This window comes from Lucilia sericata, unplaced genomic scaffold, assembly GCF_015586225.1.
Source record: "Lucilia sericata isolate MDLA Ls3-8-SP2 unplaced genomic scaffold, ASM1558622v1 Contig000201F_arrow, whole genome shotgun sequence".
NCBI classification, from domain to species: Eukaryota; Metazoa; Arthropoda; class Insecta; order Diptera; family Calliphoridae; genus Lucilia; species Lucilia sericata.
Genome location: NW_023994229.1, coordinates 423,384 through 449,805, shown reverse-complemented (window position 1 = coordinate 449,805; position 26,422 = coordinate 423,384). Strand labels below are relative to the sequence as shown.

The 26,422-nt window shown below is 30.2% G+C and overlaps 2 protein-coding genes across 11 annotated transcripts in view; both read right to left on the bottom strand.

The window, feature by feature from the left end:
* Nucleotides 1-320: 320 nt before the first annotated feature.
* Nucleotides 321-8,892, bottom strand: LOC119601940 (GATA zinc finger domain-containing protein 10). Of its 2 annotated transcripts, XM_037953211.1 has the most exons (4): nt 8,106-8,892; nt 7,791-8,029; nt 3,963-4,325; nt 321-3,905 (listed from the first exon to the last, which is right to left on the bottom strand). In XM_037953211.1, exons 2-4 carry the CDS (start codon nt 8,013-8,015, stop codon nt 1,821-1,823), a joined length of 2,673 nt encoding a protein of 890 aa, XP_037809139.1. In that variant the 5' UTR covers nt 8,016-8,029; nt 8,106-8,892; the 3' UTR covers nt 321-1,820. The 2 variants fall into 2 exon arrangements, with proteins under 2 accessions (XP_037809139.1, XP_037809137.1); XM_037953209.1 differs by having other exon boundaries at nt 7,791-8,892.
* Nucleotides 8,893-11,658: 2,766 nt separating this feature from the next.
* The window catches only part of LOC119601941 (protein vein), a 45,400-nt gene continuing 30,636 nt past the window's right edge, over nt 11,659-26,422 (bottom strand). For 8 of the 9 annotated variants that reach the window (XM_037953212.1, XM_037953213.1, XM_037953214.1 and 5 more), the window contains exons 3-6: nt 20,363-20,534; nt 18,842-18,966; nt 18,572-18,692; nt 15,476-18,434 (exon numbers count right to left, since the gene is read on the bottom strand). In XM_037953212.1, the coding sequence (XP_037809140.1) occupies nt 18,311-18,434; nt 18,572-18,692; nt 18,842-18,966; nt 20,363-20,534 (542 nt within the window). In that variant the 3' untranslated portion in view covers nt 15,476-18,310. Of the gene's footprint in view, nt 15,439-15,475; nt 18,435-18,571; nt 18,693-18,841; nt 18,967-20,362; nt 20,535-26,422 lie in introns of those variants that run through there. The other variant, XM_037953220.1, reaches the window with a different exon arrangement.

Sequence of the window (26,422 nt, the reverse complement as noted above, 5' to 3'; positions counted from 1 at the left end):
CAAATCAATCAAAGAATTAACAAAAATTGGAGTCTTCCGTATACAATATATTCTGAAATAGTCTGCAGGTTGTAAGTTTCTAGTCCATAATCAAATATTGCATATTTCTAATAGAATTAAGAATGTGAAAGAATAATTGGTGGGGGTCAAGGGAAAAATAGTTGTTAAAGATTTAGTCCGAATTCAGCCCATTTCAATTCAGACTATAATACGGACTATAGGTAGTTGAAAGGAGGATATATGTAACAACAAATCGGAAGAAATACACCTAGACCTTCATATTTTAGACTACAACATTATTTAGACCACAAGCTATTGTATAGACTATATATCACTATATTGAATAGACTACCGACCAGACTATCGATTAAATTTTCGACAAGACTATAGAGTGGACCATTATCTAGACTTTAAACTATTCTATATATATAGACTATGTTCTCAACTGTAGATCAGATTATATACAAAAATGTAGTCCAGACTCTTGACCATATTTAGTACTCACTATAGTACAGACTATAGGCAAAAAAAAACTATAATCCAGTGTATGGCTCAGACTCTTGACTACATTAAGTCGAACTAAAGACAAAACCCTTGACTAGATTTACTCTAGATCCTCGAATATATTTAGTTTTGACGAAACTGCAAACTACAGATTAGACTAAGATTTAGACCAGATTTAGTCCAAACTCTTGACTAGTTTAGTTCTAACTAAAAAGCAGTCTATAACCAGACTTTAGACCTGAAAATACATCAGACATAATACCAAACATAGGTCAGACTATAGACCAGATTCTTGATCAAATATATGTAGTCCAGATTATTGACCAGTTTTATTCCAGACCTTTGACCAGATTAAATCTAACTAAAGACCAGACTCTTGACCAGATTTAGTCCAAACCCTTGGCCAGATTTAGTCCAGACTCTTGACTAGATTTAGTTCTGACTAAACAGCAGACTATAGACCAGAAAATACACCAGCCATAATACCATACAATAGACCAGGCCCAAACCCAAAGAGCCCAAAACCCTTGACCATATCAAGTCTAACTAAAGACCAGACTCTCGACCAGATTTAGTCCAGACCCTTCACTAGTTTAAGTCTGACTAAACAGCAGACTTTAGACCAGACAATACACCAGACATAATACTATTCAAGAGACCGGACTATAGACCAGATTTTTGATCAGATATAGTCCAGGCTATTGAACTGACTGTAGATCAGACTATGGTGCAGTCTATGGGCAAGAATATAGCTTAGACTATGGTCCAGTCTTTAGCCAATAATGTAGATCAGACTATAGTCCAAACTTTATACCAGACTATAGATCGAGCTATAGATTAGACTATATTACCGACTTTAGAGTTATAGACTACTCTATCCGGGCTATTGACTAAAAACAAAATATATAGTTAACCGAGATCTAGTTATCAGGAATCTACAGTTGTTGTAATGTCAAAATAATTTCTACAAAAATCCTAAAAGACGTTTAGAGAAATGGGGAAATGTGTTGTAAGATTTACTTTTGATTAAGAATGTTATAGAATAACTGTAGCTTGCGGATTTTTGAATATAATTGAATTAAAATAACTGTTTCTAAAAATTAAATACCTAAATGTGCTTTCCACATAATTATTATTTAAGCATAGACTCTCTATTTTGAGAGTTTTTGTCATAAATTCTTTGGCTAATCATTTGTTTTTTTAGTAATATTTGAGATCATTGTTAATGTGTGTAAATGCACTGCTCATAATGTTCGTATTCATATATTGTATTGTCATTTAGACCAATGGCAGTTACTGGTCTAAACAAGCGTTACCTACAAACGTGTTACTTCGGTAACAGTTGATACATTCGGGCCACCACTAGCATTGACAGTGGAACTTGTGCCAACATTAGAATTTGCATTGGACGAGACATTAGCCGCAACACTGCTGACATTGTTAGGGGCATTTGGTGCCGATGTTGAAGTGGTGGCATCCATTTTCGGTTGAGCCAGATGGGAATAGTAACCCATTTGACAGTTATTGTGCTGGGAAACTTGTTGATTTTGACTGAGTTGTAGTTGAGCAAGTTTGATGGCCTGTTGATGTTGTTTGGGTGTCATGCAATCACAACCACTCTGAGAGGTGGCTATAAGTTCCTCTGTGGATTTGGCCGTTATAGTGGTGGTTGTAGTTGTGACTTGTTCGACGAATTCCGTTGGTGGTGGCGCATAGTTCTCAACATCGGTATAAGTTGAATAGCGTCCATAGGGATTTTTGCGTGGTATGGAATGACGTTGTTGAGCTATTTGTAAATTTACCACCGGTTTCATGGCCACCGTATCCAAATAGCCATAACCATAGCCATAGGCTCCTATATTGGCTGCTGTGAGGTTATCCCAAGACTTTGGTTTGTGCACATAAGCAGAGTTGGGATAAATTTGAGCTGGTTGTACCTGGGTTGCGGTAATATGATAACGTTGCTGATACATGGCTTGTTGCATATATTGCTGTTGTTGTTGTTGAGTTGGCTGTTGTTGATGATGTTGATGCTGATGGTGAGAATGATGATAAGTTTGTTGTTGTTGCTGCTGCTGAGCCTGTTGTTGCTGTGACTGCTGTTGTTGTTGACAGGATTGCCTTGATTTGGTGGAATGTTGACGAGAAGTTGCTGGATTTTCACTATTCGGATCATAGAAAAGAGTATCAGTACTAATCGAAGTGGTATATGAAGCTGAATCAGCTGGTGCAAATTCGCTTGATGTACATGAATGCAAACTACAGCGACTAGCTAATCCCGAGGCAATATCAAAGTAGCGGGATCGTATACTACCAGTATGAGAATCACAGCCATGAGATTTTTGATGGTGATGATGCTGTGATTGCTGTTGTTGTTGCTGCTGCTGTTGCTGATGTTCATAGTAGTGATGTTGATGTTGACCAGCATCTTGTGCGGCATGATGGTGATGATGATGTCTTGTTGCTCCCGTAGTTACATGACTCTGAGACTTTGGCCGTGGTGGTCTTTCTTTGGCTTCGTGTTCTCGATCACGATCACGATGTTTATGTTTGTGTGTATGCTCTTTGTGATGATGGCGAGTACGTCGCCGTGATGGCACACAATGAGTATCGCAACATGGACTGGCTAGATCATAGGCATCCAAACTAACATTATCACCATTACCAGCGGCGGCTGCAGCAGCAGCAGCTGCTGCTGATTTTTCAGCTGATTTCCATCTAAAGTCTATGCAAGGATTACAGGAATGACCATGACAATGCTTGCCGGTTTTAGATGATTTGTGCGTACTATTTAAATCCTGTTTTTGTGTTTGCTGCTGTTGAGTCTGCTGCTGCGGTTGGTGTTGTTGTTGTTGTTGTTGCTGCTGTTTGTTTGGTGGTTTGTGTTTCTCGCAAGTTCTTGGTGGTGGAGCTGGTGGCTGCGAACTACTGGCACGTCTTTGACTGGTAAAGTGGGTTGAAGTGGCTGGAGCAGTTGTAGTATCTCCCGATTCTGCCCTCGTCAAAGGTTCACCGATTGTTACAAAACAATCTCCGCTGCTATTGGTCGAAGTGGAAGGTTTCATCACATAACGATAGTGGGGATCGAAATAGTGATACGACAGCATAAACTGAGCTGGTGGTGGTATTATTGTCTGCTGTGTTTGACGTGCTATATTTGTTACGTCTTCGGTGGAGAGTGTTGAACGGTAATAGGGTAAATTAAGTTCAGCATCTGTGGGAGAATTTCCTGTATCTGTACCATCGGTAGGCGAAGTGGTGGCCTTTTTACGCGCTGGCAAACTGTGTGTCTTCCACTTGCCTTCCAAAAGCTCTCTTTCTCTTATGCAAATCTTTTCCAATTCATTCATTTTGTTTTGCAACATATTTTGCAATTGTATATAACGCATATGCAGTTCAACCTGTAAAGGAAATTATTAAAACAAATCTGAAATTTTAATTAACTTACTTCAAAATACCTTGCGTACACAGTCCTCAAAAAGCACAACCATTCTCATGCGTGTATCACAACTTTTAATGTAGTCCACCAATGTTTTATGATCGGCTTTCTCCATATCTCGTCCATTAATTGAGAGTATAACATCACCTTCTCTCATGCCAGCCCTATAAGCGGGTCCATCATATTCCACATAATCCACATAGGTGATCATTTCCACTTCTTGATCTTTTTTATAGTGAATACCATAACTCTGCAGTGTAAAGCCGAAAGAATCGTTTTTCTTTTCCACTATGATGGTACGTCTACGGCGATCTTCATCTACCTTAGAGGCTAAAAAGCGTTCGGACTTGACTCTTCCCAAGATATGGGTCGACTGTGATAACTATTAAATTATAGAGAGAAAAAGAAAAGTAACATCTTTAGTCACTTATGATTATGAGTTTTTAAATACGATTTGCATTTAAATTGTTCTTATTTATGTTGTTTTACAAAATTCCTTAAGGCTTCTTGTGTGTGCAATCCTCCTTACACATCTTCCTTGGGTCATGTTGTACTACTAGCATATCTTTGTTTGTTTTCAGTGTGCAGTACTTGTACTGGTGGTCATTAAGTATTTACAACTCATTATAAGTTTGTTTTGTGTGTGTCTTTGAAAGCTAAAGAATTTTAAAACAAATAACTGGAGGCACTTGGCATATTATCCTTAAATTGTGTGTACTAAATACAAGAATATTTATTTGTCTTTTTTATCATTTGCTTGGAGTGCTGCTGGTAATTGTGAATGGTTATATGTTGAAAAATTTTTTCGACTTATACTTTCATTGACAGAAAGTTTGCCTCAACTATGTTGAGCAAAGATTTTTAATTTACTTTTGGACATGACCACGAGCAAGAGAATGGCAAAATTTTGAGAAAAATAATTAAATATTTTCTATAAGAAATTAAAACTTAGCACAGAGTGTTTTATATGTAAAATACTCTTATTTATTCCTTGAAATATTTCGTATCTATAATTTATAAAATTTCAGTTGCTCTCACAATTTTCAAATAAATTTTTGTTATATTTCAAACTCGTTAAATTTAAAAAAAAATATCGTTCCAAATGTATGTGTCAGTTAATTGTAGCAAATATTATGTATACAAATTATTGTTCATTGTACATTGGATTTCAACAATGACGTTCTATAATCGCGTAGTTTAAGGGCAAATAGTACGCCACAGTCACGGTCAAATGCATTTTAAATAATAAAGAGTAAAAGCAAAAATAAAAAGATTAATTCATTTTATTCATGAACCTTAGAATCTAAAGTAAAAAATGCGTTTTAAAACAGACTTTTTGTATGCACGCAATATTTTATCATTGAATCGTTATATGCCATTAGAGTTCTAATGGCATATTAAGACTCAGGGGAAATCAAGCAGTAACTCGTTTTGAAACAAAATTGTATAATAATGTGATAAAATTTTTAAAATATTAATATATTTTTATTCTATGGATATTATGGCTTTTAAGCCAGAAAGTAAATTTACAATGTGATGGCCAATATTTTAATTTCATGACATTTTTCAAACAACCATCCAGGGACCGAATTACCACATACATAATCTGGTAAAACTGATCGTAATTTCCCATTTTTTAGAATATCGCATGCGATATCTAGACTAGTCTATAGTCTATAGAGACTATAGACTACTATAGACTAGACTATAGACTAGACTATAGACTAGACTATAGACTAGACTATAGACTAGACTATAGACTAGACTATAGACTAGACTATAGACTAGACTATAGACTAGACTATAGACTAGACTATAGACTAGACTATAGACTAGACTATAGACTAGACTATAGACTAGACTATAGACTAGACTATAGACTAGACTATAGACTAGACTATAGACTAGACTATAGACTAAACTATAGACTAGACTATAGACTAGACTATAGACTAGACTATAGACTAGACTATAGACTAGACTATAGACTAGACTATAGACTAAACTATAGACTAGACTATAGACTAGATTATAAACTAGACTATAGACTAGACTATAGACAAGACTAGACTATAGACTAGACTATAGACTAGACTATAGACTAGACTATAGACTAGACTATAGACTAGACTATAGACTAGACTATAGACTAGACTATAGACTAGACTATAGACTAGACTATAGACTAGACTATAGACTAGACTATAGACTAGACTATAGACTAGACTATAGACTAGACTATAGACTAGACTATAGACTAGACTATAGACTAGACTATAGACTAGACTATAGACTAGACTATAGACTAGACTATAGACTAGACTATAGACTAGACTATAGACTAGACTATAGACTAGACTATAGACTAGACTATAGACTAGACTATAGACTAGACTATAGACTAGACTATAGACTAGACTATAGACTAGACTATAGACTAGACTATAGACTAGACTATAGACTAGACTATAGACTAGACTATAGACTATAGACTAGACTATAGACTAGACTATAGACTAGACTATAGACTAGACTATAGACTAGACTAGACTAGACTATAGACTAGACTATAGACTAGACTATAGACTAGACTATAGACTAGACTATAGACTAGACTATAGACTAGACTATAGACTAGACTATAGACTAGACTATAGACTAGACTATAGACTAGACTATAGACTAGACTATAGACTAGACTATAGACTAGACTATAGACTAGACTATAGACTAGACTATAGACTAGACTATAGACTCGACTATAGACTAGACTATAGACTAGACTATAGACTAGACTATAGACTAGACTATAGACTAGACTATAGACTAGACTATAGACTAGACTATAGACTAGACTATAGACTAGACTATAGACTAGACTATAGACTAGACTATAGACTAGACTATAGACTAGACTATAGACTAGACCTATAGACTAGACTATAGACTAGACTATAGACTAGACTATAGACTAGACGATAGACTAGACCTATAGACTAAACTATAGACCTAAACTATAGACTAGACTAGACTAGACTAGACTAGACTAGACTAGACTAGACTAGACTAGACTAGACTAGACTAGACTAGACTAGACTAGACTAGACTAGACTAGACTATAGACTAGACAAGACTATAGACCGAATACTATTTGGCCTGTTTATCAAAAGTTTATTAGTTAGAAAAATCTCCAAATAACTTGTGGGAGTACCGCGGTATTTTTCGAAATGAGAAAGTACTGAAAAAGTACTAAAGTACTGAATTTTTCATGCCTGGGCTGTATAAAATTGCTCTCTTCCCAGTTTATAGCAATAAAAATCTGCTATGTAATATTTAGCAAAAGTATTAGTACCAATAACATTAACTAATTAAACACAATTAATATGATTTAATAACATCTCATCTAATAACATACAAGATAATTTAGATTAACTATCAATGCCGCTGAGCAGCTAATTGGATTATAAAGAGTTTACTAATAAGCACACAGTCATCACAAATGTCATCATAAGTTAAAGCACATGCCACACTGCTCTATTAACATATGTTGTTCTAATACATATGTATATGTGTAAGTATATAGTATGAGAGTTCTAAACTCTTTCTGTTCTTAGTGAGTCAAAATTAACATAAAATCATTGTTCAATCAGGTGTGACACCTCATAAGCAGTAGCAATATCTAAAACATTGAACATATGAGGAATAGAGGGAGGGGTATAAATACTACATATTAATTTAACCACCCTTAAGAAGCAAATGTCGTTGCTCTATACAAAAACAAAAAAAAACACAATTATTGAAATGAGTCCATATTAATGTGTTTAGTTTTTGTGTCTATATGTCTTACCTGGGAATATTCCAACTCTTCATCACTGGCGTCTAGACTTTTGTGTTTGTTGTGATATTTTAAACGTCCCAGACTGCCGGTGCCCATGACATAATGGGTGGTATTTCCGTTACCATTGCCCGTACGTAAACTTCCGCCTGTAGCACTAGTTGCAACCGCAACATTACCCAAACTAACGGTGGCAATGCTTTGGCAACTACTACTTATAGGATTGGCAGTGGCCATAGTTGACTGACTGTCTAAATAAATGAATGAGTTATATGAAGTTATTACAGCAAACAGACAACCAAAGAGATAGATGGCAGAACAACCCACCAGGTAGGTATAGGATGGGATGGGATGAGTTAGTTAGTTGGTTTGGTTGTGCAAAATTGCGGATTGACTTTGCTTAGTAGTTGGTATAAAAATTAACACTGTTGATTTGACATTTGCTTTAGCTGTTTGGTTTTGTATGTAAGTACATACATATATGTATATATATTAATGTGTATATAACTACACATACATATGTACTTAAGTATATACCTATACATATATATGTATAATTTTTTGTATATAAAACGACAGTTTTTTGTCTTATATTCCTTTTAATGCGATATGAAAATTGTGTTTGAAACACATCTTCCATGTAGTTATTGATTTATCGCACATAATCCCACCGTATATCTGTGTTAATAAGATTTTTTCTTTGTTTTTTTCTTCTGATTATTATTATAATTGAACTTCTATTAATAATCATACGATTTTTTGTTGCTGGCGTATTATATAATAATTTATTTAAATTATGTTACCAAACAAAATATGTTTTAATTTTGCTTCAGTTTTTTCCTTTTTTTTTTTAATTAAAACGATTATTGTCTACAGATACCGACCGAAGTAGACGATGGAAAATTTCTTTTCAAATTTATTATTTATGTTAGAGTTTGGTTTAAAACAGTTATTTATTTTGTATAGAAATAAATATAGTATTATTTTTTAAATTTATTTTATATTGCACTTAATTATGAAAATTTTATTTTAATATAATTTATCTAAATATGTGTTTTATGTAGAAAAAAAATGTTGATATATTGTTAAAAAAAACTTCCGCTTTATTAAATGTTTGTCGTTTATTTGAGAGAGCTTTGTGTCCAACTGTTTGGTTTCGTTTGGCTAAATTATTTTTGCCTGCCGACCAGAAAACCCACCACCAAAAAATATTCGTACACTGTTGAACAGTTATTTGTGCATTTTGTAGCCGTTATATACTCATTAGATAGAATATTAGTGTGTAGAATATTCTCGCGCGCTCTCTTTTCTTTTACTCTCTGTAAACGGAAAAGGAAATTTGTGTGCATGGCCATAACGTTATGGCCAATGTGGCGGAATATGGTAGAAAAAACTGATTTTAATGGTGTTTAATTTTCAAAATATTATATTTATACAATAACATTTTGTATTCCAACTTGTTATATATATAAGGAGTATAATGATGACCATACACAGAGGGAAAAATAAATATACACGCCTGGTACCAAATTTACACCAAACTGTTTATAATTTTTCAATACCAGTATATACATACGTACGACAACACTATATAATGTTGGCAACATTGCAACAATTCGTTGTTGAAATCTAAATTTTATACACATACGTTGTCCAAATGTTAACAAACGTGGTAAGCTCACTGTTGACAAACAATCCGTTGCCAATAGTGAGCTTACCATGTTTGTTAACATTTAGACAACGGATGTGTATAATATTTAGATTTCGACAACAAATTGTTGCAATTATTTAGTGTTGTCGTACGTATGTATATACATACTTTGACAACGAATGTTATTGAAAAATTATAAACTCTTTGGTGTCAATTTGGTACCAGGCGTGTTTATTTCCTTTTCCCTCTGTGTACACCCATTGTTATAAGACAGAGCAACGTTTATAGTGAGACTTGAACCCACTACATATAGACCTTTCGAAATAGCTAATATCAATTGGCTTATTACTAGGGGTTCAACCCCATACTCTCTCACTGTAGTTTGTTTGAAAATTTTGTTAGGTTAGATTTGTGCAGGCCGTGGGTTCACCATAACAGGTTTAATTCACGTATAAAAATAACGGGTTTGATTGGTGAGTTGTTGAATATATCCTTCGGCGCTAGTGATGCAGCACCTAAGATACTTTCTCGACGAGTCCTTAGTGTTGGATAATTGCACAATATGTGTTCAAACAGCCACATAATCTGCATAGCTTCGATATGGCGTTTCCTAGGATGAATTAATGCTATCTGGGACCACAATGCCCGTTGAGTAGTTCCGTTAGTATTCTGTGATCATTTTTGTTGAGCGATAAAAATTTTTGGGATTTTACCCTTAATAGCGTAATTAATCGCTATGTATCTCTAAGAACTGTTGTAGCATCCCAGTGGCGAGCTAATTTGTGGGATACCAAAGAATGGTTCAGAGCCGATAAGTGGGCGATGAGCTCCTCTATTTGCTAAGCAATCCACCCGTTCGTTGCCACCATGATCTTAATGACCGGGTATCCAACATAATACTAATTTGTTATGTTTACCCAGTACGTTCAGTGATGTCACACAGTCCATTACAACACCCGACCTAACTTCATATGATAGTAAGGCCTTGAGCGCTGATGTGGCTGTCTGACATATAAATTTGGTTGTCTAATATATAAATGGTCAGACCCCTTATAATTCTCCTGACTTATTCCATAGCACATATGAAGATGGCATAGACTTCTGCCTGAAAGGTTGAGAAATATTTTTCCATGAAGATTGCGTTCTGGAAGTTTGGACCACAAATACCCGCTCCACTATCACCATCTATGTATTTGGACCTATCAGTAAATCAAACTTGATTAGAACTTTGCTGCCACAATGTTTGTTTGGCTCATTTATTCCTGTCAGGAAACGCGAATTGCCGAATTGCAGGCCTCATCATTAATAAGAATATCCTAAGGTGGTATGTGAATAATAGTCGCAATGCATATGTAGGACATGTTCGAGTTTAAGGCAGCATAAGTCAGAATTGGCTTTATTATCATATTAAAAGTCCATGACATAATTTTCGGCTTAAGACCCCATGTTCGGTAGAATACCCTAAAGGCTCTATTGATCGTACTGGATACATGTGAGTTCCAATTTTAAACCAACTAACTAAACATTTCCTTTTCATGCTATATACCAAAAATCGTTTCAAATACGTTTCTTAAATTTGAAACTACGAACTTCAGAGATAGCATCAGAATTGAACATTCTTACGGGGATATCCAAATGTATGTTAATTGGTGGTGTTGTAGTCTGTCAGTAAAAGAGATGGGTTCGATAAGATCTAGGAAGGTTATAGAACTTTTAAAAATATTCTAATCATTTCTCAAATATTAATTATGTTGAAAATTAAAACCAGAAAACCAGCAATATAAAAAATAAAGTAAGTGGGCATCTAATGGGTTAAAGGGAAACTTATTTACTTTAACATTATTAACTCCAAAATATTTATGACCTCCAGGTTCTCAAAATTATTAAACCCTCTTGATAACACTAGCATATACACATTGCTGGCAACGCGATTTATAAGTATATAAACAATTTCACAGCACGAAGCTTTTGTATATACCAGACACTACATATTAGGGGTTGCAAATTACAACCGTTACATTTTGAATTCATACATTCCCCCATTAAACAACAAAATTAAACACATTTTTTTATTATTTTTTCAAGTGTTTTTTTAATCAAACAAAGTTCAGCAAATTTTTTAATATTTAGTTCATTTTGTTTTATATTCTTTTCATTTTCATCATCTTCTCTTTAACATTATTTTTATTATTTTATAATTTTAATTAATTATTTCAGATTTTATTTGTGTTTTTTTTTCAAATCTTTTCCTTGTTCAGACAGGATTTTTTATAATAAATACATATATGACATGCTTTTATTTTACCATTTAATGTGTTTTTTTATATAAAAATATGTTAAAAATATTATCGAATAATTTACATTTACAAACTTAAACAACTAGAAAAAAATAACTAACACTAACAAATAAAAAAAGTGGGCATTTCGTGTGTATGTGTGTGTGAGAAAGGGTGTGGAGGGGGTGATTTGATTTTTTTTTAAATTGTGTTTAAAACTTAAAAAAGAATACAATACAAATATTAACAAATGTTAATTAATTTATTAATTAATTAAATAATAATTAAAATAAAAATAAATATAAATCTCAATTTTTGAGATTCTCAATACAATCTTTAGTTAAACAAATATTTTCAATTCAAAAATAAAAAAAAGCTTCTTTTTTTAATAACTATTGTTTGATTTTTTTTCTTTTTAAAATCATGTTTATTTTTTAAATTTACAATTTAAAAAGTAACTAATTAATTATAATTACATTTTTGGTATGAATTGTATGTGTGTGTGTATATATGTGTAATTTTATTTTCTTAATGCTTAATGTTTGTTTTAAATTTCTTTCGTTTTTTTTTTTGAGTTTTTTTAAAAACTATAAATTAAATTTGATTTAAAATAAATTTTCAAACATTTCTGTATTGAAGTGGTTTAAGTGTATGATTGTGTGTGTGAAAAAGTGAGTGAATGAGTGTGTGTGTATTTGGACATACTTAAGTACATACTTATAAAATACAATTTAAAATTTACAAACTTACAACTAAAACATCAAATAAAAATGTTAAAATTTAATTAAAAAAAAAAAAAAAAACTAAAAACAAAACATTAACACTTTGTAATATTTATAATACTAACAAAATTGAAAATTCAAAAATAAAAAAATTAAATAAATAAGTAGTGAAGTGATGCAATTTTAATTTCAAATAATTTTGTTTGGAAATTTTTTGGCTGGAATAACATGCGCAGTTTCAAGAAAAAAAAGATAAATAAACTATTGTTGATGGATTTATATTTTTACATTTTCCTCAGAATGAGGAATTTGTTTACTCAGGTATTTTGATAGACTTGTTATTTTGTAAACCAATTAATAAATTAAATATGATCTAATAAAATACTATTTAAGAAAACTATGTTGAAGTTAGTTGAAGAGTTCCGATAATTATTTTGATCGAATTTATATTATTGTAAAGGTATTGAAATTTCCATTCAAATGCTATTGAGTAATTGATCATATTCCAACTATCAATTGAGAATGATAAAAGTAAGAATCTGAAATCTTACAACTTTATTTTAAGTCCGTTCCATTCTATATGTTTTATTCTCACGAGGTTTTTAACATTAGAACCTTGTATATAAATTGGTCCAAAAATACAGAAAAATTTTAAAATTTTTCTTTTAATGTCTCGTTTAGATACATTTCATGTTGCATGATCTTAACAATTGAGCCGATCATCAAAATTTTTACCGATCTCTTGTTCGTCTCTTATTTTTCATTTACTTAGGAAACAATTTCGACTTTAGTGATAGAAAATATCATTATTATTTATATTGAAAGATCATTAGGAAAGTTTCACTATATTCTAGTAGATTCTCTTTAACAAATTGTGATCTTTTTCCCTTCAAATTCCGCTTCATGAGTCCGTCAGTGCGAGCTTGAACTTTCGAGCAAATTTTTAAAGAGTTCGAAAAAATACGAGTATGTCTACACTCTCTCATATTTTAGAATCTCTTCTGGTTTATTATGAAAAACAAAGAATTTTGATGACATTCGAATAATTCGAGAATCGTTTCGAGTACAGTTTCTTTTGACCTTTATACATTGATTAAAAAATTAAGGCAAATGTCTTTTCAATCTGTTACTGGAAATTTGAAATGAGTTCTCTTGCTTTCACATAACCAGAGTCTATTTCTCTCTCTTTGCCGAAGCCTAGCATCAAGTGATCGCTTCAAAATACTGAATTTTCTATTAAATCTCTATAAAATAAGATTTACGAATCTGTTTCTTGAAGTTTGGAGTGAACAGAGTTTCAAAAATCAGGCTAGAAACAAAATTGATTATTCTCAGAGAAAACACGAAACACGAATCACTCAGATCATTTTTTACGATGACGACATAAGTTGACACTTGTATAAACATTTTAGAAAACTTTGATAAATATTTCTTATATGGAGATCTTTCTTTTCAAGAAAAATTTAACTTTAAAATGGATAAGTTTAGAAAAATAAAAAATCTCGCCCACTTTAACGGAAATTGTCTTTTCTTTTTATTTCGAATTATTATTGATTTACTTGTAAATAATGTAATAAATTTAGTTTTATTTCTAAATCAATAAGAACTAAAGAAAAATCATTTGTTAGTGGGTGGTCAGTACAAAAGAAATAGATTTTTATTAAAAGAAAACGAACAATTTTAAGTGATAAATTTGTAACTAATAAGTGGGCGAGTTATTTTGATCATGAAATTTTATAACCCCAAAGCTGTCAATAATTCCATTACAATTGGTTTTATTTTCAAGTTCTGGAGCACTTTCCATTTACCAAGATCTTTAACAAATTTTTTAATTCTTTTTACAAAATTTATTGCAAATCAAATATTTAGTTAATTAAGATGATTAAAGGTTGATACAAACAAATTTCTGTTATATTCCGAATGAAGTCGATTACTATAACAAATTTGTAGCTCTATGTTTGTTTACACTTAGAGAAAAATCGTCTTTTCCTCAATGAAACCTTTAATGCAATGAAAAGTTACATTAATCACAAGAAACTTTACATTATAGTTACGAAAGTCATAATAATGCAACAATTAAGGTCTGTGGCGTATTTTTTGATGATATGAATGATTATTTGTTGCTCTATGCTTGTTTACACTAAGAGAAAAGACTTCGTTTTCTCAATGAAACCTTTAATGCAATGAAAAGTTACATTAATCGATAGAAACTTTTGATAAATTGTTGCTCTATGCTTATTTACACTTAGAGAAAAAAGCTTTGTTTCCTCAATTAAACCTTTAATGCAATGAAAAGTTACATTTATCGAATGAAACTTTACATTATAGTTATGAAAGTCTTAATAATGCAACTTTTAAGGCCTATTTTTTAATATATTTTAATGCAATGAAAAGTTACATTTATCGAATGAAACTTTACATTATAGTTATGAAAGTCTTAATAATGCAACTTTTAAGGCCTATTGTTTGATGATAAGAATGATTATTTGCTGCTTTATGCTTGTCTACACTAAAAGAAAAAAACTTCGTTTGCTCAATGAAACCTTTAATGCAATGAAAAGTTACATTAATCGAAAGAAACTTTACATAATAGTTATGAAAGTCATATTAATGTAACATTTAGGGGCCGAAAACTTTTTTTGAGTGATTAGAATGAGTGATTAGAATGATTATTTGATAATTTTTTAAAACTCCTTAAGTATTCCAGCCAAAAATTTCAAAATTTTTTATTTGTTTTTTATAAAAAATAGGATTATTTAAAATTTTCTCCCTGTTGGCAAAATATACATACATATACATTTCTTTTGATATATTTTTTTTTTTCAATTTAACAACTATAACAATTGCGGCTTTATAAGAAAAACTCTACGTAATTACAAAAAAATAATGATAATAATTTGAAACCAATAAAAAATATAACAGTAAATAGTAGTGGTAATAGTAGTAGTACTAAGTAGTAGTAGTTTAAATTATCAAAGGTGTGTATTTGGCCGTAGATTGCAACATAAAATCTGTGAATAAAAAAACAACATATAAAATAATGTCATTAATTTGTGGTAATTGACATAAACTAAATGTAAATATTAAAAACTATTACTTTTTAATTTAAACTTTAGCAAGGAAAAGGTGTTAAGAAAAGCTTTTCCCAAAATTAAGTTTGTAAACAAACTATAGTTTTTACTACTGTAGTTGCCAGTTAATTTTAAATAAAATGTTTTGTTATAAGTAAATATGAGTTTATTTTTTCGATTTAATTAAAATACAAACACCATTAGTTTAGAATAGTTTTTTTTGTTTAAACAAATGCAGAAATTGTTTGTTGCATTCTACAGCCAAAAAAAAAGAAAAATCTAGAAAATGAAATTTTAAAACTACTACTACTATGATAAAATACTTACTACCTTTACAACTACTTAGAAAATGTATGTATATTTGCAAATCTATGAAGAAAAAGTTCAGTTTAATTATAATAAATGGATGGAGGGATTAAGTACAAATAAATATATAAAATAAAATAAATAAATTATTAAGTGAATGTTGTTTTCAAATGACAGTATGTAGTACTAAATAGTTAGGAGTTGAAGTTGAGTGAAGTAGGTACAACAATAGGAGTTATGTTTGAAAAATTAAACCATTTCCAAATATATATATTTTTTAATTTGTTTTAAAATTAATATTTTTACAAACATTATTCGAGAAAGTTCTATATGAATTATTAAGTTTTGTTTTTCTTTCTTTTTTTCCAGAAATTTTAACTTTAGTCGTAAAAAGTAAAATTAAAATCTAATTAAATAATGTTTAAATTAAATTAAATAATAAAATTAGATTAAATTAAATAATAAATTAACTTTGGATTTTTTCCATTTATACTACATGGTATGGATATTAGTATTTATGTATGTGTGTGTGTGGGTGTGTAAGTTCAAATTTTCTGTTTTCTTCTATAGGCCCTTTAAAGCCTCTTTTTAACTATAATAAGCCTGGCAAATATTTTCATAAAATATGTATGCATATGTTTAAGTAAGTGTTCTTTAGACCAAATTACAATTTCTAAAATATTGTACATACTTATTTCAAAAAAAAAAAAAAATCTCTTAGTAAATTCAAACTTATGACAAATAGTAATAAAAAAAAGCATTTTAAAAAAATGATCTCGAGTTAAATAAAATTTAAATTAATTTAATTTAAAATTACACTGTTAAATGTGTGTGGTAAATAGTACAAAAAAACTCTAAGGAACAAAAAAAATAATGTTAGTGCCCGCTTAGCGGAAAGTAATTATATATTTAAACAAAAGCCTTTCTATAGCACCTTTAGTTTTGTAAATATCTATGTAATTTTTAGTTTAATTTAATTTTTTTAATCTTTAGTTACCGACAGAGTCTAACATACATGTATTTTCGAGCAATTAAGTTTAAGTTTGAAAAAAAAAACGTTCTAAGCGGTTGTTATGGAATGTGGTGAATTTTTGTTTTTCGGTGTAAAACCCTTCTTCTCCCTTTTTTTATAATTTCAAACAAAGGGTTTATACTGTTTGTTTTAGCATTTTATGTAAAATATATAGTAGTTATAGAAAATAGAAAGAATATTTGTTAAAGATTTATAAACTAAAAAAAAGAAAAAGATTTTGTACAATTTTCTTTGGAAACATATAAGCAGAGTTGCATTTTACGAAAAACAATTGCAATATTTATAAAATTCGAGCTTCAATACGAACTTAGCTTTCAGTTGATATACACACATACAGATCAACTTTTCGAATAGAGAATTGAGATGGTTAAACTCATGGAATTTATTGTTAGTAGAAGTAGTTAAATTGCTGCTTACTTGTGGAGAAGATTGAGAAGTCATTTTCCTATATGAGTCAAGAAATAGTTCTATATAAACATGTTTAAATTTTTTAGAAAGAGACTGGCAAAACACAATATGCTTTCTCTCTCGTTATACATATATATCGTTCGATAAAAAAAATCTTGGATTCAGAACCTCAATCTCACATAACAACTATATATTTGGAATATATTAATACAAAGTTTGTGAAAAGCATAATAAAACATCGGCATATTTGCTTAGAACTACACAGAGAATAAAAATTTACACGCCCGGTACCAAATTGACACCAAATTTGTTAATAAAAGTTAACAAAAGTGGTAAGCTCAAAATACGTTGTAAATAATGAGCTTACCACTTTTGTTAACATTTAGACAACGGATGTGCATAAAGTTTAGATTGCTACAACGAATTGTTGCAATGTTGACAACGTTGCGTTTTCAACATTACATAGTGTTGTTGTATGTATATACTTGACAATGGATGTTATTGAAAAATTTGGTGTCAATTTGGTACCAGACGTGTATATTTTTCCCCCTGTGTAGACCCCGAACTATTTTTACTATAAGAATAATTATGCCCAAAAAGCTACTGTTCACAACTCACGAATCCTTTCTATAAGGCTTTTAAACACTTTAATTTAGTAATATTTATAGCAACGAACACTAAAGGTTGCCCCGGAACACGAGCCGAAATCGGCTTTTCACACAAACACAACACGAAAACTAGTTCGAATTAGTTTCAAGAATTTTTAGACAACTTTAATGTGAAAATAAATCTCAAGAAATATGCCAAATTGTTAAGAAAATACAACTCTATTTATATGCTAATACAATCGAAATTTGAAAAATTATTATACGGTATTTTATAAAATTTTTATCAAAACTAAAATTTTAACTTTAGTTTTAATAAAGTACTGAGTTCTTTTTTGCTTGAAAAATAATGAACAAAAATTAACAATATAAAATAAATACTTTAACAAATTTGAGATTAAAATAGTTTTGAAACAGAAAACAGAACCAAAAAACGTTTGATGCTATAGAAAAGCCTACTTTAGCAATAATAACTTCCTAAATATTTATTTTCGCCACATTCGTGTTCGTTGCTGTACGTACTAGGGGGCATATTGTTGACTTCTTTGCGGTCGCATCTTTCACCAATAAAGCCTTCGGGGCATCTGGAAACATATATATAAAAACGGAAAACAAAAGAGTCAATGAAAATACTAGACAAGTCTAAATTTAAATCTAACTAAAAAAGGTTACCTTACTTATATAAACTAAATAATAACTTAAAAAAGAAACGAAAACTTACATGCAGGAATAGGAACCGATTTCTGAAAAGAATTTACAAGTTCCGCCATTAAAACAGAACTCGGAGGCATCATCCGGACAATTATTGCCTGTACCTCGGGGATTGGGATCAAAACGTTGTACTAAAAGAAAATAGCCACGAAAAAAAGAAAAGAAAAACAAAAATTATAATTAAATTTATTAATGCTTTCACACTTTAGTTCACACATTAGCAATTTTTAAAGTGAAATAAAAAAATGCATAAAATAAAAAATCATGAGACTATAAATACCTGGATACGCTTTAATTACGATTGCTCTGCGTTCTATATTACGATTAACCTTATTTTTTGCTCGACACTCATAACGACCAGCATCTGAGGTATTAAAAGAACGTATAATAAGTTCAGATCTTTTTCTGCGAAATGATTTTTTTGTAATTAGGAAGAAAAGAAAATTTTTTTAAATTAATAAGACATTTTTTTTAAATTAAAATTAAATTGAAAAAAAACTGCACACACATAAATAAAATCTTAAAAATCTTAAAAAAAAATATATAAACTCTTGTACTTTTTACAAATATTAGGGGGTCCATTGTGTTCAATATTACAATTATAAATTTGGCAATATTGGTTTTAAAACTTGTTAAAATCAAGTTTGACAGTCGTCTATAGTCTAGTCTATAGTCTAGTCTGTAGTCTAGTCTGTAGTCCAGTCTGTAGTCTAGTCTGTAGTCCAGTCTATAGTGTAGTCTATAGTCTAGTCTATAGTCTAGTCTATAGTCTAGTCTATAGTCTAGTCTATAGTCTAGTCTATAGTCTAGTATATAGTCTAGTCTATAGTCTAGTCTATAGTCTAGTCTATAGTCTAGTCTATAGTCTAGTCTATAGTCTAGTCTATAGTCTAGTCTATAGTCTAGTCTATAGTCTAGTCTATAGTCTAGTCTATAGTCTAGTTGTCTAGTCTATAGTCTAGTCTATAGTCTAGTCTATAGTCTAGTCTATAGTCTAGTCTATAGTCTAGTCTATAGTCTAGTCTATAGTCTAGTCTATAGTCTAGTCTATAGTCTAGTCTATAGTCTAGTCTATAGTCTAGTCTATAGTCTAGTCTATAGTCTAGTCTATAGTCTAGTCTATAGTCTAGTCTATAGTCTAGTCTATAGTCTAGTCTATAGTCTAGTCTATAGTCTAGTCTATAGTCTAGTCTATAGTCTAGCTTATAGTCTAGTCTATAGTCTAGTCTATAGTCTAATCGCGAACTAGTCCTTTTGAGTTGATTTAAGTTTGGAACTGTCACTTTTCTAACTGGTTCTTTTTAGAACTAGTTCATTTTTGAATAATATTTGAATTTATTTTTATAAAAAATTCTTTCCATATAGAATCGATCATTGGTACCAAGATCACCAGATAATATCATATACATATTTTTAATATTATAAAATTATTAACAATAAAAACGTAATAATTTTATTTCTAATTAAAATTTGTAGATTGAACATTGAACATTTTGATTTATTTCTACAATTAAATACAAATTTCAAGGGTAATTTGTATGGGAACGTGATTTCTAAAATGTGGACCCACTAATATTTGTTTTATTATACAATATACTCATGATCATAGTATGTTTGTATGTATGTGTGTGCAAGTGTGAATATGTTACGTTCAAAATCATCAATGACTGAGTAAATGAATGAATCACTTTTTTTGTTGTTGTTCTTCTTCTATTTTTTTTCATCAGTGACAATGATGATAATGATGATCATTTTCAAAACAAAAAAAAAATTAAACACAATAATGATGAATTTAACCTACTTATAGTGAGAAAACTGATACAGTTTACGATTGCGATTTATTGATCGATGATCCTTAAACCATGTCACTTTGGGTGGTGGTCGTCCAGTAACTTTACAAACAATTCTCAATTCTTGGCCATTTTCCACAGTACGATTACTGGCTGATATTGATTTTATAGAAGCAAGCTGTGCTGTAAAAAAAACAAAACGAATGACATTAGTAGCGTAAAACAAAAACAAACTCAACATAATGATCATTATGTTTATCATAGGAAAAAAAGGAAAAACATCATTATGAATTTCCATCCAGTTAATAAATAATATTAATAGATTTATATATGTATGTGTATCTTTAAGATATGTTAATGTAAAAACAAAGATTTATCTGTTAAAATATTTATATATTTTTTAATATTTGTTTTTTTTTTTGTCGGTCTCAGGAGGGTAGTGAGGGAGTGTGTTAAGTGATTGAGTAAGTTCAGTAATAATGTGAATGTTTGTTCTTATTTGTGTGTTAGAACATTAAGAAAAACATGAGTTTAGTAGTGACGACTACAAAAAAATGATTTATATGGACATTTTGTTGGAGGAAAAAAACACCAAAACAAAATATTAAAAATATTGCGTTATTGTTTGGTATGCATGTCTGTCTGTCCTCAATCATCCGTCCAAACATTCATCCATCTGTCAACGTTATCACTTCCCTGAAGTTTATTGTTGCATGCATGTGCGTATTTGTATATGTGTATGCTTATATGTGACGTCAGTGATATGATTAAATTGTCACTTTTTTGAATTGTTTCATTTCTTATCTAAATTGATATACAAATTTTGTTTTTAATACAACAGCAACAACAACAATATTTATACAATTTAGAAATTCCTTTAGTTAGGGGGTTTATGTGTTTTTGGTTTTATTTTTATTTTTTGCTTTTTCAATGGAATTTAAAAATTTTTCCTAAATGTACCAAATAATAACATCAGCAGTAGCAACAACAACAAGAACAGAAACAATTCCATTCGGCAATAACAACTATACGACAACATCATTAAAAACATCACTCTGCCACCATCAGCTCTTTAAGTATTCAACAGAACGTCAGTTCGGTAAACATGGACATCAAGACGCGACAATAAATACATCAAAAAGCGACATCCGAAAATAAGAGCAGCAGACAAATGAACTAAAGAAAAATCACCATCATCATCATCATGATGAAAACTAAAGTGAAAAAAGAAATACATTTAACAGCAGCATCAGCAACATGTATTGGTTAAAGACGAATTTAATGCACCCTAGGTTTCTACTTACGTAACCACTTATATAATTATCTTATGTTTCTTAAACTGTAATGATCAGTAGATATAATCGAATCATAACATTGTCAATAAATTTGAATCTTGCTGTAGTTTAGGGCTCTATTTCAAGAATGTTTCTAAATTATCTGCAAGAAATATTAACAGACCTAAATCGAATCCATCGAATGTCTAAGGGCCCGTTTCCAGATAACGTGCGAGTACATACTTTAAGTTTAAATTTTACTAGTAAAATTTTTTACTAAAAGTACTCTTATTTTATCTGGAAATTATATAAGTTTTACAATTTGAGTGAAAAAAAGTCAACTTTCTTGTCAACTTGCCTCTAACAAATTTGGAAAACAAGGCTAAAAAGTAAGTTTATAAGTTATTAATAGACTCCTTCTAAATAATGCAGTCGGTATGTGGTAGTCATTGAAAAGTAAGTTGTTGAGTAAGTTTTACAATCTACAGACTCCAAAGAACCATTTTCGTCTTTAGTACCTAAACAAAACTTTTAAAGTTCTTATTTTCAGCGAATTAAAGTGACAAACTTAAGGTACTCTCCGACCAAGGCAAAGGGTATAGGGAGCGAAAAAAAGCTGAAAAACTGAACAATGAATGTATGGCACATACCTAAATGATATATATTTTTGTAGTTGCTGTTGTTATTGTTGCTGAGATCTTACAGTTGTTTAATGTTATTGTTGTAATAGTAGTTGTTGTTGTTGATTTTACTTTGTAAACGTACTACTTGAAGCACCTTCGGTTAAAACGAAATGTAAACATTTGCTGCTGTTGCCTGAACTGAAAAATCATGTGAAATTTCCTTTGCTTTCAGTCGCAAGGTGAGTTATGGGGGCGTGTGAACAAGCAACGTAAGAGAGATAAATATGTTGATAAGGTTGGTTGTACAAACTAAAAGAAAATAATATAAAAAAACTAAAAAAAGAAACGACTTGTACAGTGGTGAAGTTGCAGTAATAGCCAATTGAACTGCAATCAGGGCAAGTTGAAGGATTTTTTGAGGATTATTCTATGGCGATAGTGGATGTAATGTTAAAGCCAAGGGATTTTCAAACAAATTTCTTCAACAGATGTCTGTTGTTGCATCACCATTTACTTAAGCAAAAATTCACATAAACAATTTCACCTTAATTTTTAACAGAAATTCTTTTCTTTTAATTGAAAATCAGTTCAAATTGAAAAATTCCATTTTGTATTAAAAATTCGATTTTTTGTTAAAAATGCAATTTGTACGATAAATGTAATTTTGTACTAAAACTTCTATTTTATAATAAAATGCTTTTATAATAAGATGATATTTTGTACTGAAATTTAAACTAAATTCCTATAATCCGTTTTTGTACTAAAACTCAATTTCGTACTAAAAATCCAATTTTCTCTGAATTTTTACTGCTATTTTACACTAAAATTTAGAGTTTTACTAAAAATGCAATTATTTACAAATAAATACAGTTTTGTACTAAAAATGCAATTTTGAACAAAAAATGCAAATTTGTACTAAAAATTCAATTCTGTACTTAAATTCTAATTAAATGCTTATAATCCGATTTTATACTAAAAATCCAATTTTGTACAAAAAATTCCATTTATTGTAAAATTTCCAGTTGCACTAAAAATGAAATTATTTACAAGAAAAAATACAATTTTGTACTAAAAATTAAAATTTGTACTAAACATGCAAATCTGTACTTAAATTCTAATTAAATACTTGTAATCTGATTTTATACTAAAAATCCAATTTTGTACTAAAAATCCAAATTTTTACTAAAAATATGTACAATTATGTACTAAAAATTCACTTTGTAATTTTAGTAAAATTTTGATTACTACTAATTATGAAACCAATTTTGTACAAAAAATTGCAATTTTCACAAAAGATTTTGTACTAAAAATCCAATATGTACTGAAATTTTACTTTGATTTTACACTAAAATTGGAATTTTTAATAAAAAATGAATATGTACTAAAAATATAATGTACTAAATATCCAATATATACAGAAGTTTTACTGTGATTTTACACAAAAATTGGCATTTTTACTAAAAATCCAATTATGTACTAAAAATCAATTTTGTACTAAAAATGCAATTTTTTATAAAAATGCAAATTTGTACTAAAAATGCAATTCTGTACTTAATTTCTAATTAAATACTTATAATCCGATTTTGTACTAAAACTCCAATTTTGTACTAAAAATCCACTTTTTAATGAATTTTTATTAAAATTCTGTTTACTATTAAAAATCTAAACCAATTTTGTACAAAAAAATTGCAATTTTCACAAAAGATTTTGTACTAAAAATCCAATATGTAAAGAAATTTTACTGTGATTTTGCACTTAAATTGGATTTTTTACTAAAAATGCAATTATGTACTAAAAATACAATTTTTTACTAAAATTAATTTTGTACTAATTAAATACTTATAATTCGATTTTGTACTAAAAACCCAATATCTTACTAAAACTCCAATTTTTTATTAAAAATCTAATTTTGTACTAAAAATCTACTTATAATGAATTTTTAATAAAATTCTGTTAAAATTTTAGCAAAAAAAATTCGAATTTTCTAAAAAAATATCCGAAGTTTTTCTTTAAAAATCCGAACTTGTGGAAAAAAATTATACCTTTCAAAGCCACAAATTCTGAATTCAAATCCTTATTTTTTACACAAAACTTTTACTTTTCTTTAAAATTCAAATTTTTTCTTGAAATCAAAGTTTTTATTGAAAAATTTATTGATTGATTTAATTAATTGAAATTTTATTATTGAGAGATCAGATCTTTCAAAATATTGCTTTCCTTTACGGATCTATCTAAGCTCTAACCTAATTAAACAAATTAACCAATTATCTTAAACGACCTGCCCCACTGTGCAACGACAAACTATAAATACCAAAATCAAATAGAAAACTTAAAGCAGCAACAGTCAGCGGAGGAGACTAAAAGAAATGTGCGCCACCGACGACTACACAGAGATGGATGGATGATTCACAAATTTAGATTATCATCTATCATAAAAAGCAAAACAAAATATAAACTTTATTAAAAAAAAAACACAAATTTGAAATAGATTTTTTTTCTTTAAACGAAACAAAAATAAATATGCATTTCTAAAGAGGCGCATAATGTGTCCGTCTATTAGAAAAACTAACAAACTGTTGCAAATTTTCTTAGAAAGACATTTGCTGATGAATAGGCGCCTGTTTTGAAAGAGAAAAAAACAAATAAAGATAATTTTGTTTAAGGCAAAATTTTGGGGAAATTATTTTGTGATATTCGGCGAAAATTTAGCAAAACAAACAAATAATATGAATCACCTACTTGATTCACATGAACAATTTTGAAAATGCCACACACCTGTAAACCATAGAATAGTCAGTTAAATTCCTAAAAATTTTCAACAAAATTTATTTTTTTTTAATGTTTCATCTTCAATCAATTAATATTTATTGTCCACAGCAAACATGCTTGTGCTTGCCATGGCTGCTGACTAAGTTTAAAGATCCTCTCAAACCCCCCAAAATTTTCACATTATTCCTGCGAAATGTTCATCCCACACTTAAGTGGATATAAATGTTTAAGTGTGTGTTTGTTTGTTTGTTTGTGTAGCTGTGTGTATGTATGTAGATGCTCGTACTAATATTGTGAGATGTTTGGTTGTTTTTTTTTTTTTATTATTTTGTTTTTATTTTTTTTTATTATTTTTCTTTTTTTGGGGACAACAAACACACACTTGTTTGCTTCATGTTAAATTTCTCTTATTTATTATTTCATTTTCATTGTCTTGTTTGTTGTTGCTGTTGTATGTGGCATGGTAGTGAGTGAGTGAGTGAGTGTGTGTATCTGTGTGCCACAGTTATTTTACTTCTGTTTATATTTTTTCTCACGGTGATAACATTATTTGTGTGCGCAAAGCTGGTTTTGCAGCTTCTTAAAAAAGAAGCGACACTCACTCACTAAAAGTTGACATACTCTTTTTCGCCGGTCTCGTATATTATCTTTTTGAGCAATTGCCATACTACATATACGACTACAACTGACTACTGCTGCATGCTTGTTGGCTGGCTGGCTGTTTGGCAGACTGTTTTGCTGCATGTTGCTTGTGCTTACTTTGGTGTTGCTGATGTTGTTGGCTTTAGTGCAGTATGTATAGTGTTTTGCTTGACTGACTAACTAACGTACAGAATGACTGCCGGTTGAATGGACTGACTAACAGACTAACTGAATAAATGTCTTCTTGGCTGTTTGCAGTTTTACTTTGCAGTTGCTTTGCTCATTTGCCAACTTGGCCGTTTGTTCGTTCATCTGCCTAACTGACTGACTGACTGCGTGTTTGACTGCCAGTAGTATTAACCTTTTGTAAATTAGTTTTGGTTTGTATACATTCTATTTGTGTTAACCGCATTCTATCACAACACGTACTTTGTGTGCGAAGATGACGATGAAAACGACAACAACAACAACTACAACAGCAACAGTATTTACTGCAGCAGCTAAAGCAACCAACAGCAGCAGCAACAACAACAACAACATTCAGCGACTACTACTAAAACGATAATACTACTCTACTCGTCGTCGTACATTGCAATGTATAAATTTTCCTTTTTCAGATAACATCCGTGCTGTTCGCGATTCCCATTCTGGTCAACCTAGTGTGTAAAGTTGAAATTGTCTCAAGCATAAATCAAGTTGAATTTAAAATGTTTTGTTACGTTTTTGTTTTTATTATTCCCCCCCCCCCCCCTCTCTCTGTTCA

Bases quoted from the DNA above. Each gene is read 5' to 3' on its own strand.
- LOC119601940 (XM_037953209.1), bottom strand. From the start codon at position 8,015: ATGGCCACTGCCAATCCTATAAGTAGTAGTTGCCAAAGCATTGCCACC. The intron at 4,326-7,790 runs GTAAGACATATA...ATAATTTAATAG, and splicing joins AAGAGTTGGAATATTCCCAG to TTATCACAGTCGACCCATAT. The intron at 3,906-3,962 runs GTATTTTGAAGT...TTTCCTTTACAG, and splicing joins TTGAGGACTGTGTACGCAAG to GTTGAACTGCATATGCGTTA.